This window comes from Anthonomus grandis, chromosome 6 (assembly GCF_022605725.1).
Source record: "Anthonomus grandis grandis chromosome 6, icAntGran1.3, whole genome shotgun sequence".
In the NCBI taxonomy this organism is placed as follows: Eukaryota; Metazoa; Arthropoda; class Insecta; order Coleoptera; family Curculionidae; genus Anthonomus; species Anthonomus grandis.
The window spans coordinates 2,084,073-2,097,636 of NC_065551.1; the positions used below are offsets into that span (position 1 = coordinate 2,084,073).

A 13,564-nucleotide genomic window follows, 5' to 3' on the forward strand; every position below is an offset into this window, starting at 1 on the left:
GTTATGTAAACAAGAACTGAGAACAGACGAACCATACAAATTTTCAAAAGATAGGTGCGCCTTATTAACGATTTCACTTTAAAAATTGACTTTATTTTGGTTTTATTGTGATATTTGTCTGTTAATGTAATATTATGTCTGATATCAATGTTGGTATTTTTTAATTTTTGTGTTTTTTTGTATGTATTTAATGGTTTCTGTTCACTTGTGTACAGGGTGTTTTTTATATATATAATAATTAAAACCTGTGTGCGTCATTTAAATAATTTTATAATTTTTAATACGTTAAATAAATTCAAAATAGTCCAAAATAATCAAAATAAATCATAAAAATAGAATAAACACCTTGTAAAACAACTGGGCGCTTGGGCGACTCCAAAGTAGAGATGGTGACGTGTAGACCTGAAATAATAAAAGTAACCTGAGCACACTTATTCCCGTAAAATTAATTAATAATAAAAATATTAAGCAAAACTCATTAATATGAAAAATACGAATTAATATGTTTTAAACTTGCTCAGTGATTGTAGTTTTACGATAACCATTTAATTCATGTTCACCAACATTTAACCACTTAACTTAAATATCCCAAAATTCATTATTCACCAACTTATTATTTTTATCCGATTGATAAATGTCCCAGTAACGACAACGTACTGATATTGAATGATATACAATCGTTCAATATGCCAAAACGTGAGCACTACATTACTCACAAACCGTAGGCAAAATGCTACCAAAAACATTATCATAAAACATGAGATTGAGACAGCAATCTCCGATCTAGACCACTTGACGATAACACACTTTGTACTGAGGGGTGCAATGGACACCAAAACGCGAGGGTCCTCTCCAAATACAAAGCCTTGTTAAATACAACGAGCTGTGCAATGGTCCCAGACCAGCTCAGTATCTTAACAAGAAACAATAAACAATCGTCACAACAACACAAGCAAGACAAACAACAATCGGTCATTAAAATATTTCATTAATCACATTTTTAATTAAAAAGGTAAAATATCGGTGTAATCAATAAGATAGAAATAAGCATACTCTGTGAGAACACTCACCCTTTCTTGTAGTAAAACACTACACCAAACCAACACAGCTTATTTCACGTCGCAACACCCTTTATTGTTTTTATTAAATAACTTCACTCTTTAGTGACCAAAACTCAAATGAATTTTATAAACCAAATATTTATCTCACTCTTTTATCGAAACCCATAAAAATAATTCCCGAGGGGAAACGCTAAGTGTAAACCGTATTTGGTTACTTACGGTACCGCTGAGCTAGCTTTAGTTTTGTAAATATCCTGGACCTCTTTTCGGTCAGACCGATAAATTTCATCTTAATGACTAAGAAAAATATTTCAATTCTTTAGAAAATAAACAGGATCTTACATATATTGCGACAAAATTCAGGAACGTGTTCTTTGGACAAAAATTCGCAAAAAAGTTCCTATAAACATTTCCTCCTAAACCTTTTAGATTTTGAGCTACAGGGTGGTAAAGTTTTAACAAAAAAATTTTTTTTTTCGATAACTTAAATACCCCTGCAGATATTTGTCCAAAGATTGGTATGCAGGGTCTGTGTATCCAGAGCCATTTACCAACATACTTTTAACATTTTTACGTTCTCCAGAGGCGTGTGTGCGGGTTTTCCGCTGAATACTTTTATAAAGGAAAATGGTACGCCACTGGTTTTTTTTTTGTATTAAAAAATATTTTTAAATACCCCGTTTTATTTGCAACATTTTTGATCCCTTGGACTTTGTCCGTTAGATGCACGGTTTTCGCACAAAAAATTAAAAACCATGGGCATGTTGCTTAGATTTGATTAGACTTTCTTTATTCTAATTCTAGTAATTATTCGTTTTTTTTGAGTTTATTGCAATTTTAATAATAAATAATAAAATTTTTATTAATTAATTTAGTACAAAAGCCAGCCCAATTTAATAAAATTGTAATTGAGGATTTAAAACTTTTGCTTCTACAATCTTTAATTTAAAATACAAGTTTTTAAGTGATAAAAAAATATTTCATTTTTTATTATTTATTTAAGTAATATTATTATTTTTGCAAAAGTTGTTCAAAGTGTGCTCCTCCAACATCAATACAAGCATATAATCGACGTCGTATTGATTGGCGGACACGTTCAAAAATTCCTGGTGTCTGCCCGAATAATGTCACAACACGTTATAATGCGATTACGCAATTCCTCCACATGATCAATTGTATTTCTATAAACCACTGATTTAAGGTGGCCCCACAAAAAAAAATCCAGCGGATTTAAGTCGGGAGACCGTGGGGGCCAAGGGTGAATACTTCCCCGACCTATCCAACGATTTGGATACGTAATATCCAAATACTGCCGAGCCACTAAACTAAAATGGGCTGGAGCACCGTCATGTAAAAAAAACATTTGCTGTCTCAGCTGAATGGGGACGGACATCTTCTAGCATCGCTGGTAATTCATTTTCAAGAAATTCTTGATTCACTTGTTCAGTCAACCTTGCTGGTAAAAAAAATGGACCGATGAGAAAGTTTTCAATAATGCCGACCCATACATTAAGTGAAAACTGGTGCTGATGACGGTTTTTTGCCACAGTATGTGGGTTTCATAATGCCATATGTGGTTATTGTGGAAGTTTATAATTGCGTCCCTGGAGAAATTAGCATCATCGGTGAAAAGTATTTTTCTTATAAACGGTGCATCTTGCCTTATGCGTTCTTGCATCCAACGACACAAAGCCGTTCTTTTCGGAAAATCGCCTGGCAAAAGTGCTTGCACCCGCTGAATATGATACGGGTATAAAAGGTTTCTTTTAAGAATATTCCAAACTGTAAAGTTACTAATGTGTACCGTCTGAGCAATTTTCCTAGTGCTTGTGGTGGAATCTTCCTCGAATTCATTGAGCACCTGTTCTTTAATTTGAGGAGTAACTGTTCGGGGATGTCCTTTTTCAGCGGTGAGTTTTTTAAACGCGTAAACACGGAGTGATGAGGAATAACACGATTCGGGTAACGTTCAGCATAAATACGCAAGGCTTCTCGTGCGTTTCCGTTAGCCAGTCCATAAATGAAGTGCATTTCATTATTTGTGTAATTGTTAGCCATTTTTTTAACAAATTAATCTTGTCAGCTGGCGGACAGTGACTATGATTTAAAATTTTAAATATCACAAAATCTTACAAATATTAACTTTATCGTGTGCAGAGGAAGAATGTGGTAAAAAGATTAAACTCTTAAACAAGAATGTGATTATCGTTGCGGCGGCGTTGTCCGTAGTTTAAAAAAATTAAATTATGTTTACAGGCTACTTCGCGATTTTGGAAGCGTGAAATATTAACACGTTACTCATATGTCTCTTTTTTTAATATGTTAAATAAAGTGACATATTATGAACTACAATGAAATTTTAAATAAAATTTAAAAAAAACTTAAAAAGTAAAAGTATTCAGCGGAAAACCCGCACACACGCCACTGGAGAACATAAAAATGTTAAAAGTATGTTGGTAAATGGCTCTGGATACACAGACCCTGCATACCAATCTTTGGACAAATATCTACAGGGGTATTTAAGTTATCGAAAAAAAAATCATTTTTTTTGTTAAAACTTCACCACCCTGTAGCTCAAAATCTAAAAGGTTTAGGACCTATGTTTATAGGAATTTTTTTGCGAATTTTTGTCCAAAGAACACGTTCCTGAATTTTGTCGCAATATATAAAAAACACCCTGTATAATGAATAGCACTTTTGAATTTGAATATTTATTTGTAATGAAATATGGGACTTTTAGTTTAAAACTAAAATTAATATAAGATTTAAGACAAATTTCTGTTTAAAAGTTAGGGTCTCTTTTAATAACTTTTGATTTTACATTTGTCAAGTCAATTATTGTACTATATTCGGTTTTATTTCATTTTCAGCCTGGCCAAAAGGAGTTACTTCTAAAATCTCTGCTTCCCAAAGAGAAGCAACAGAACCTCAAAAAAGGGAAAAATAAGAAGGAAGAAAAACTTCAGGTGATTTCTAATCAGTCAAAAACTATAAACAAAAAGGGTAAAAGGAAGGACTTACCCAATGCGTTAAGGAGAACCCTCGATAAGCAACAAAGTGAAGTTATTGAGGCTTACAAAAAGATTAAATTACAGAGACGTGCTAATTCTTAAGTGCAATTTTGTAAATAGGTACTTTTAATACAAGGCGTTTCTTTAATGTATGTATGTCGGTCATACTTCGGAAACTACTGGAAAAAAATTATGGTTGAAATGACCATGATAATACCCCGAAAATGATATAAAAAGTTTAAATTTCACCGAAAATTGTCCCATTAAAATATAATTTTGGTCTATACAGTTTAAAAGTTACAGTTTGGTATAGGAGAATCTAAGGAAAATTATTAAAGTTATTAAATTAGGATTTCTTTGTCTACAAATAGTCCTTAGGATGGCCCTTGCATGAGACGTTATTATCTGGTATGAACGCTTCAAACTTCACGTGTTCTAGCTCCTTCTGCAGTTTTGAATTAAATCAAGATTTTGTTTTCTCATTGGTTTGTTGATATTACCGAGTTTAAGATTAAATATAACCTTATCCACGGACATGCAGGGTGCATATTGCCTGTATTTATCAATTTGATCCGAAGCATTTTTCTCATATCTAAATTTATAGGCTTGGTTTGCTGAGTAATGTGACTTAATGGGTAAAAATCCTGAGTCCTGATTCATTATGATGATTTAAAAATAGAAAAAAATTCACAATATCCACCGAAATTGGGTTAGTCAGGGTTTGGATGATTTCTCCATGAATGTCTTGGTGCTGTTTTAAACCAATTTTTCTTGTTCATCTTTAAAATATCGATCATCAGCTTCAGTTATTTAAGATTAATGTTTAAGTGGGTTTTGGCGAACCGCTTAAACGTGGTTTTAATTCCACACTTTGAAACACCAAGAATATTTGTAATTTTACGAATGTTTTATCCACTTTTCACAAAACAAATATTTGTGAACGCTTTCCAAGTGAAATTTCCTTTTTTCGAGCCATTTTTAGCGATCAGAGTCAGTTCTGCCAACTATGGGTCGTATTAATAAAGTGAAGCACATGCTTTTAGTCCACCTCCGTCTTTTTTTCTTGCATTGAAGCGGAATGTGTTTATCTCAAAAAAAACTTAAGCAAAAGCATGTACTTCTGTTTTATTCATATGAGCCAATGATGGGACTGAACTTGACATTTCTAGTGTGCACAAAATAGAACAGGGCGCAAAGAACCCTTATTTTTTTTTGACACAAACTCAAATGATCCAGAACGACTGCTTAATAATGGTTATTACATATATTTGAAATTACAGCGCAAAAATAATCCTTCTTAAAATTAAGAATTTTTGATTCCTTTATACCGGGTGTCTTAGGAAAGTGGTTCGCCCCTATAACTTTTTTAATTTTTATGTTACAAAAATGAAATTTGGTAAGTGGGTGTAGCATCCAAATTGGGATTGGCTGACGTATTCAGTTGTTTTCTGTCACTTCCGGTTTAGCCAGAAATGATCCTAACTTTGTTATTTTAAATGGGACCCCCCAACTTTTTTAACATATTTTGATAGGAAATTACAATCTAAGAAAAATGAGACACCCCATATGTCAACTTTTGACATCTAACCTTTAAATTATTTTATTTTTTAAATTTCAATCTAGAGTGCCATGAATAATTTAAAATCGGTTCAAGTAGTCCTAGAAAAATATAATTGACTCTCTGTTTTTCACAGCTTTCCTAGATGCGTCTAAAGTTTGCAAAATCGTATTTTCGGCTCTAACTTAATTTTTTTAAATAGAACTAGGGTGGCTCATTGCCATAGTTAAAAAGTGTATTTTTTTACAAATAATTTGGTATAAGACAATCGATAGTGGGTACTTTCAAAAAACCAGCATTATTGAAATTTTATTATTTATCTCTTAATATTGGATTGATCGCAGCGCCGCCGTCGCGTCACTGTAAAATCTGACTGTAGTGATGCGTGACTGACCCAATGAAAAAACAAGTAAATTATTTGACAGTTGACATGTCATATAATTTATTAAGGCACAAAATGCCCACCCATTTGTTGCTGGCAAAATTGTCTGAATAACTATTATTATTATTGAAAAATGTCTGAATAACTCGAATTATATCAGAAACTGACAGGTTGCCGTGAAAATTCGTAACAATGATTCAAGTCCAAGGCTAACTTACTATTGTATTATAAATATCGACAAAAAACACTTCAAAAGCTCTTCAATTTATCGTTAATAATTAGACGGTAAGGGTGAAAGACCAATTTATCATTAATCTTGATGTTTAATAGATGTTACGCAAATGCTACTAAATGCTAAAAAGTCGCTACAAAATCTATTTAAAACGGAAACAAATATTTTATTATAATTCACAGCAGTCTTTGGGTTTTTTAATTGGGAAAACCTAGTTAGATATGCGGCGCTAAACTGTTTTTTTGAAAATTCAGACTTTCTAGAATTACAAAATATCGATTGTCTGGTATCAAATTATTTGTAAAAAAATACACTTTTTAATTATGGTAATGAGCCACCCTGGTTCCATTTGAAAAAAATGAGCTATAATCGAAAATACGATTTTGCAAACTTTAGACGCATCTAGGGAAGTTGTGAAAAATAAAAGACAGTCAAATATATTTTTCTAGGACTACTTGATGTAAAATTAACAATTTTAAATTATCCATGGCACTTTAGATTGAAATATAAAAAAATAAATAATTTAAAGGTTAGGTGTCAAAAGTTCACATATGGGGTATCATTTTTCTTAGAATGTCATTTTCCCACCACGTAGTTTTTACTACTCGAACCTCAAAAATGAACCGATCAACCAATTTCTCAGAAAAATAGCAAAAATCTTAAAAAAAAGGGCAGATCTTACCGAGTATCGCTGTATACTATTATACAATTCACCTTTCGGGATAAGGATGGATTTGAATAAAAAATCACTTTTAACTAGTGCAAATTCCATGGTCATAACTTAAGGACCAGATTTATAAACAAATTTTTAGAACGTGCTAAAGTAAAATCGTTATTTTTTTCTGCTAAAAATCAACTACGTTCTGTTATTTTTAAGATGACAGAAATTACAAAAGATTACAAAAAATGTCAATAGAGCATTTACTTGTGGGAGGCGCTAATATTAACTTCAATCAGTCATAGTCAAATTAATCTATATTTCCTATCTGAAGGAACATTCTATACATTTACAATAATTTCTTAATCATTTAAATCCCTGTCAAGCTGCACTAATGTTGTTGTACAGGAACTCATTTTTTTCCACAAAACATTAAGACACCAAAACCACAGACAGTAATTCCAATAATTGTCCGTTCCAATTAAGAAATAATATCTTAAAATTCCTTACAAAGTTTGAAATAATCGGATCCGTAGAATGGATTGAAGGGGATCAAAGCATATCTCAGGAACCTTAAAGCCGTTATTTGTATTAAATTATCATCATATTTTGGCTTAACTTTTACAAGACTTAACACGACGTACCACAGAGGTCCTTCCGAAGGGTATTACGGAAATATGCTTTCGTCTCATTTCCAAATCTAAATATTTAGCAACTAATTCCCTAATGAATGTCGTTTGACTACCACTGATAAAAAAGATTTTGACAAAGATGCCGTTGCAGTCTGCCAATAAACGTTAATTTAATAAACTTAGAATTTTCGTTGGTTAAGACGGTTGATGACGTAGAATTTTATTTTAATTTTTTAACTCGTTTTGCGGTATATTTTAATAAATACCTCTTAGAACTCCCTTGCATGAGATGTTATGTTCTGGTATGACCGCTATACAAACCCCATGTTCCTTAGCTCTTTATTATTCACATATTGGTTTTAAAAAAATATTCTATTTTTCTCAAAGAGACCGGCTTAAATTAAATTCCAAGCGCCAGGTCTCAAATATCATATTTATATTTGAACACATTGGTTTACAGCCTTTACAATTTTAAATTCAACTAAGTTTTTGTTTTCTCATTGGTTTCTTGGTATTATCGAGTTTACGATCAAGTATAACCTTATCCATAGACACGGGGTGCATATTGCCTGTATTTATCAGTTTGGACTGTAATTATCAAATGTGTCTCGGTTTGCTGAGTAATGTGACTAAAGTGGTAACAATCCTGTCTCCTGATTCATTATGATGGTTTAAAAATAGAAAAAAATTCAGAGTATCCTCCGAAATTGGGTTAGTCAGGGTTTGGATGATTTCTCCATGAATGTCTTGGTGCTGTTTTAAACCAATTTTTCTTGTTCATCTTTAAAATGTATCGATCATCAGCTTCAGTTATTTAAGATTAATGTTTAAGTGGGTTTTAGCGAACCACTTGAACGTGGTTTTAATTCCACACTTTGAAACACCAAGAATATTTGCAATTTTACGAATTGTTTTATCCACTTTTCACAAAACAAATATTTGTGAACGCTTTCCAATAATATCACATGGGATCTACCAACTAAGCACTATTTTATAAGTTGCTGAAAATGTTAATTTTCCTATAAACAATAATAAAGTTTGTTTACGAACTCCTTCCTAACATTTATCCGGCATTCTGCTGCAATTCACCTTTTAATATCGGCAATACCCACAGGTTGTATTTTATAAACAATGGCTTTAAGATGTCTTCAAAGAAAGAAATCTATGGGTTTTAAATTCGGTGATCTTGAAGGCCATTCAATTGTTTTTTGCCAATCCATCTATCCGGGAATCTCTCGCTCAGCCACTATCCGAACGGAAATAATGAGGTATAGCAGCGTCCTGCTGGAATATTAACAAATCTGTTTTAATTTTTGAGCTTATAGCCTAGGGATGATGCATAGTAAGGTACAGGTCACCTGTCAAAGCTCTTGCAATAAATAAAGAAAAATTCCAATGAAATATTAACTTTTTGGAGATAAAATGTAAGGCTTACTCAAAAAATATGCGGGTTTTCGTCACTCCAATATCAGTGCATTTATGCACTGAATAAAAGTTACCACTGAACAGCCCAACAAGCAAAACCGAATAAACAATAATAATCCTGTTTTGGTTGTCTTTTAAATATGTTTGGTTAAATAAACAGCAGTATTTTCAGACCAGATGCCATAGTTTTTGTGTAAGCATTAACTGCTAAACCAAAATCTCAAACTTAGAACTAAATTTAATCATAAAATACCGATGAATACAGTAACAAATTATCACAAAATCGTTTTTTTCGATGATGCCATTTTACTTTTACACTTAGCTATAGACATGCACCCCTTATTGCTTATATTTATCCAATGTGTTTTCCTCATTTAAATTTATAGGCTCAGTTTGCCGAGCAATGTGATATTGTGGAAAACAACCCTGGCTCTTAATTAATTATGATGGTCTGACCCAGTCACGTGATTTATAACACTTTAACCAAAAAAATTACCTGATCAACCAATTCCGCTGGAAAAAGTAGAAAAAATCTTAGTTCAATGGGTAGATCTTATCGACTATTCCTTTGGACTATTAAACCATTCATCATGGATTAATTGAATAATTAATCTGGTGCACAGTGTCAAGCCCATAAAAAAGATAGGGAACAAGTGATATTCCAAGAATAAACTGATTTTTTTCTAATTTAAAATTTTCATTGGACCTTTTTTCCCCATTATTGTCAAACTCGGTGTTGCTAAAAAAACTACGAGTTTAATTAAGAATTTAAATATTTTCCGACTGAAATTTCGTCTCGTCATGATGAAATTTCGAATTTCCGAAATATGTCCGATGACTATGTTAATGAAGCGCCCTGCTTACCTAGTATTAAGCCCAAAAAGAAGTACAAGTTTTTGTTATGTTTTTTATTAGAATAACTTTATTTTATTTATTACATGTTGAAATAAATATACATTTTTCTTTATAAAAATACGCCTTTTTGAAGTACAATCGCTCCTAAATCTAATCACATTCAATCAGTTCGCAATGTGAAATATAAACTACGAGAAACGAGAACAAACATAACAAAAAAAAATAACTATACAAATTGAGTTGACACCATACTTATAACAAAGAAACTTTTAAGGTATGAATAGGTTCATCGTTCAGCAATTTTATTTCATCTTAAATATAAAGTAAATTTAGTCATTCCCAAGAAAGATTATGTTTTCGATATAATATTGTAGGATATTGATTACTCAATATTTTGCTAAGGTATTTTGATGTAGTTTAGCTTCTGATAGATTATTATAGAGGGTAAACTCGTTAATTTAAACAAAAACACTGAACACTTGAAAAATTAAACTATACAGGATGATGGAGAAGAGATACGAAAATGGTCAAATTAGGGCAAAGTTTAGAATTTTCGAGCTTAGCAATATGCCGTTAAAAAAATTACAAATTCCGAATGGTTTTAAAGATATTCGAAAAAATAGGAAATTTTGAAAAATCGATTTTATTTTTTTCTGAGCTTATTTCTAATCCGTATCTATTAAAATAATTTGCACTTTTGCATTGCGACTTTTTCGGTGCTACATGATGATGTTTTTATATTTTTAATACGACGTTCCGTCTTTGCCCAACCATCATCAATTCTATTTTTTGGATATTGGATGTTTACATTTTTACAATCTTTGCAAAATTATTTTTTGAGTAATATATCACAAGTAATATTTCTTATTTTTAAAAAAACTGAATTTTTAGAAAAAAACTAAATTTGCCGCAGTAGGCTGTGCATAAACTCACAAAATAATATTTAAAACTGTTAATAAATGTTACATATTATCAATACAATATACAGTGTCCCAGGATGAGCGAATTTATACGTAAAAATGACAAAAAATTTTGTAGTTGAAATTTAACCGTTTAGCATCCAGCCCTGCTTGATTAAAAAATAAAATTTAGTATATTTTAATTTTTTTTTAAACCAGGCATGCCTTGATACGAGCAATTTTTTAATTTTATAGTAGGTAAAGTAGTATTTCTAGGCAAGATATAAAAAACGTTTATAAGAAAAAGTTGTTAGGAATGCAAAATTATGCCCGAATACCAAATTTCATAACCATAGGCCTATTTTGATTTTTACGTTTTGTGTACCAATTAAAGTTTTTATTTATATTTAATTATTAGAGGAAAACTAACTAATTTATTTATCTCATAGTTAAATCACTGATCTAAGATCTACAAACCATCCTCAAAAATATGTTTGTAATAAAATGTACATAGTACGTCTAATTTAACGAGATCATTTATTTTTAAATTTACTTATTTTAAATTTATTTAATGTATCTACCTCCATTATCGAAATATTTTTCAGTCTCTTTCCTAAAAATTTTAAAAGAATTTCTAATTTCTTCAATGGAAATTGAATTACTAGCATCTTTAATTCTTTGTTTTATTAATTCCCTGTCATTTGGTAATGGCTCGGAATAAACAATTTTCTTGAGCCGGCCCCATAAACAGGAATCAGAAATGGTTAAATCAGGTGATCTTGGCGGCCACTCCATTGGGCCGCGTCTTCCAATCCATTGATTTTAATGTTTTTGCATTCTTTTTTGTCGTATCTTTTGACAGTACCAAAAGGCTGCTGGCCAGCATAAGTTGACGGGAGAGTAACGCATCTATTGTCCTTCCAAATAACAGAGGACAATTCAACCCCTTCGATGGTGGTCACATATTCAATGAGCTATCACGCTTTTCCTTTTTTAGTTCATTATCAGTTGGTAGTTTACAATCTGGAATTCTATTACGACGAACAGTTCCAAGAGAATATATCCCGTTTTTAGCAAGATATACCATTACCTCTAGAGTAGTGTAACAATTATCACGATATAGTCGATAATTCTGCATAGTAGGTATAATCCGAGATAAACGAATTACGATATTTGCAGAAGCTCCAATATCATGTTCACCGTCCGTTCTTGTTTGATGATTTTCACTACAAGAATAAATTTCAAATCGGTAGGCAAATCTACTTACACCCGCCAAGACAAAAGTTTAAAACCCCATTTGTGAGGTTTCATGGGCATATACTGCTTCATGAAGTGTCGCACTTTAGTTGAACACATTTGTTCATCTACAGATAGCGCTGGTTCCAGAGGGATGCTTGAAAAATACATTTAGCAAGTTTACTATGGACGTATAATAACAAATTCCAATAAATTTCCTTATGTCAGTGGCACAAAAGCTAACTTGATTGTTTGGGTTCTTTGAACGCAATACAAAATTGGTTTCGTTGACGATTTTATCGATTAGTTCATCGTTTAAAAAATATTTTAAAAAACTGTATGGAGTCTCCAACGCCATTACTTCTTGAGAAAGGATTTTATCGCCATGAAATGCTAACTGAAGATCGTTCAAGTAAAGATTGTGCTGCTTCCAAGTTACGTTTTACGGATTTTTTTGTACCTGTTTTGGAACCATTCTTTACTTTATTAGATGGCCCGACCTGACAATTTCATTTCAGCCCCGTCGTATATCGCCTTCATTTGCACTTCATCACCTAATTCCTCCTCAAATACCCTAAGATCTTCTTGATCCTCATCTGAATTACTTAAAATGTAATTTGGGTCTGCTTCGCTGTTAGTATCCGAAAAATCCATTCCATCTTCACTATCTGACCAGTTTTCCCACATGGATTGCAACTCCTTATCACTAAGAGGTCGATTTCGGCTCATTTTATGTCTCAAACTCTGAAAATACAAAATTTTTCTATATTTACTACATTGGATAATGTTGCAAAAACGCAACAAAACAAAAAGAGCTAAATGCACAATGTTGCATATATGCAACATTACTAAACTAATTTTTTTTCATCTGCACAAAAAAATAACAATTTTTGACTGAATATAACAGTATCACTTTTTTCACAAAAGTATAAACAAATATGCGGGTTTTCCAGCAAGAGCAAAATATAACATATAAAACCACAACATTGACGAGCAGGCGACAACTAAGAATATTATTTCTAAATATAAGTACGTAGCATCATCTATGAGTAACTCTTTGTATTACACTCTTTAAGATACTGCTGTAAATATAGACCAGGCGAATTAGCTCAAATTTAATAAAAAAATGCACAAATTGCTATCCGGAAACTGACTGTTGGAGTTGGTAGAGGGGTTCATAACGAGTGAAAAAAACGAAAATCCAACAATGGGGTAGTAGGGGGTTGTTTTGGGGGGGGGGGGGGTGAAAAATATTCTTTTGCAATTTCCGGCGAAAGTTGACGTCCAATTGAAAAATGTTCAATAGAAAAGTTGTAGATCATCAGAAAATCTATAATTTTTGTAGAGGTCACTTTTGAACATAACCTCAAAATAGCCAAGATAAATGCGACAAAACGTTTTTTTTTTTCGTTTTTTCAATTTTAATTTTTTATTTTCACAAAAATAGTTCAATCTTTGTAAAAATTTGTGAAAATATACTCTAGGCATAGTAAGGTACAGGTCACCTGTCAAATTTCTTTCAATAAATAAAGAAAAATTCCAATGAAACATACTTTTTGGAGATAAAATGTAAGGCTTACTCAAAAAATATGCGGGTTTTCGTCACTCCAATATC

At 31.9% G+C, this 13,564-nt stretch overlaps 2 protein-coding genes and 1 long non-coding RNA gene across 3 annotated transcripts in view; 1 reads left to right on the forward strand and 2 right to left on the reverse strand.

Annotated features, from left to right (window-relative positions):
- The window catches only part of LOC126737177 (coiled-coil domain-containing protein 137), a 62,730-nt gene extending 52,798 nt beyond the window's left edge, over window positions 1-9,932 (forward strand). Inside the window, exon 4 of the mRNA XM_050441946.1 lies at window positions 3,932-9,932. Coding sequence (XP_050297903.1) covers window positions 3,932-4,174 — 243 coding nt within the window. The 3' untranslated portion in view covers window positions 4,175-9,932. The remainder of the gene's footprint in view (window positions 1-3,931) is intronic.
- LOC126737189 (uncharacterized) lies at window positions 254-1,387 on the reverse strand. Its single transcript, XR_007660966.1, has 2 exons — window positions 1,071-1,387; window positions 254-402 (listed from the first exon to the last, which is right to left on the reverse strand). It is a non-coding gene; the product is annotated as an uncharacterized LOC126737189 (long non-coding RNA).
- The window catches only part of LOC126737176 (innexin inx2-like), a 54,896-nt gene continuing 51,049 nt past the window's right edge, over window positions 9,718-13,564 (reverse strand). Inside the window, exon 5 of the mRNA XM_050441945.1 lies at window positions 9,718-9,823. The gene's annotated coding sequence lies outside the window, so the exon portion shown is untranslated. The remainder of the gene's footprint in view (window positions 9,824-13,564) is intronic.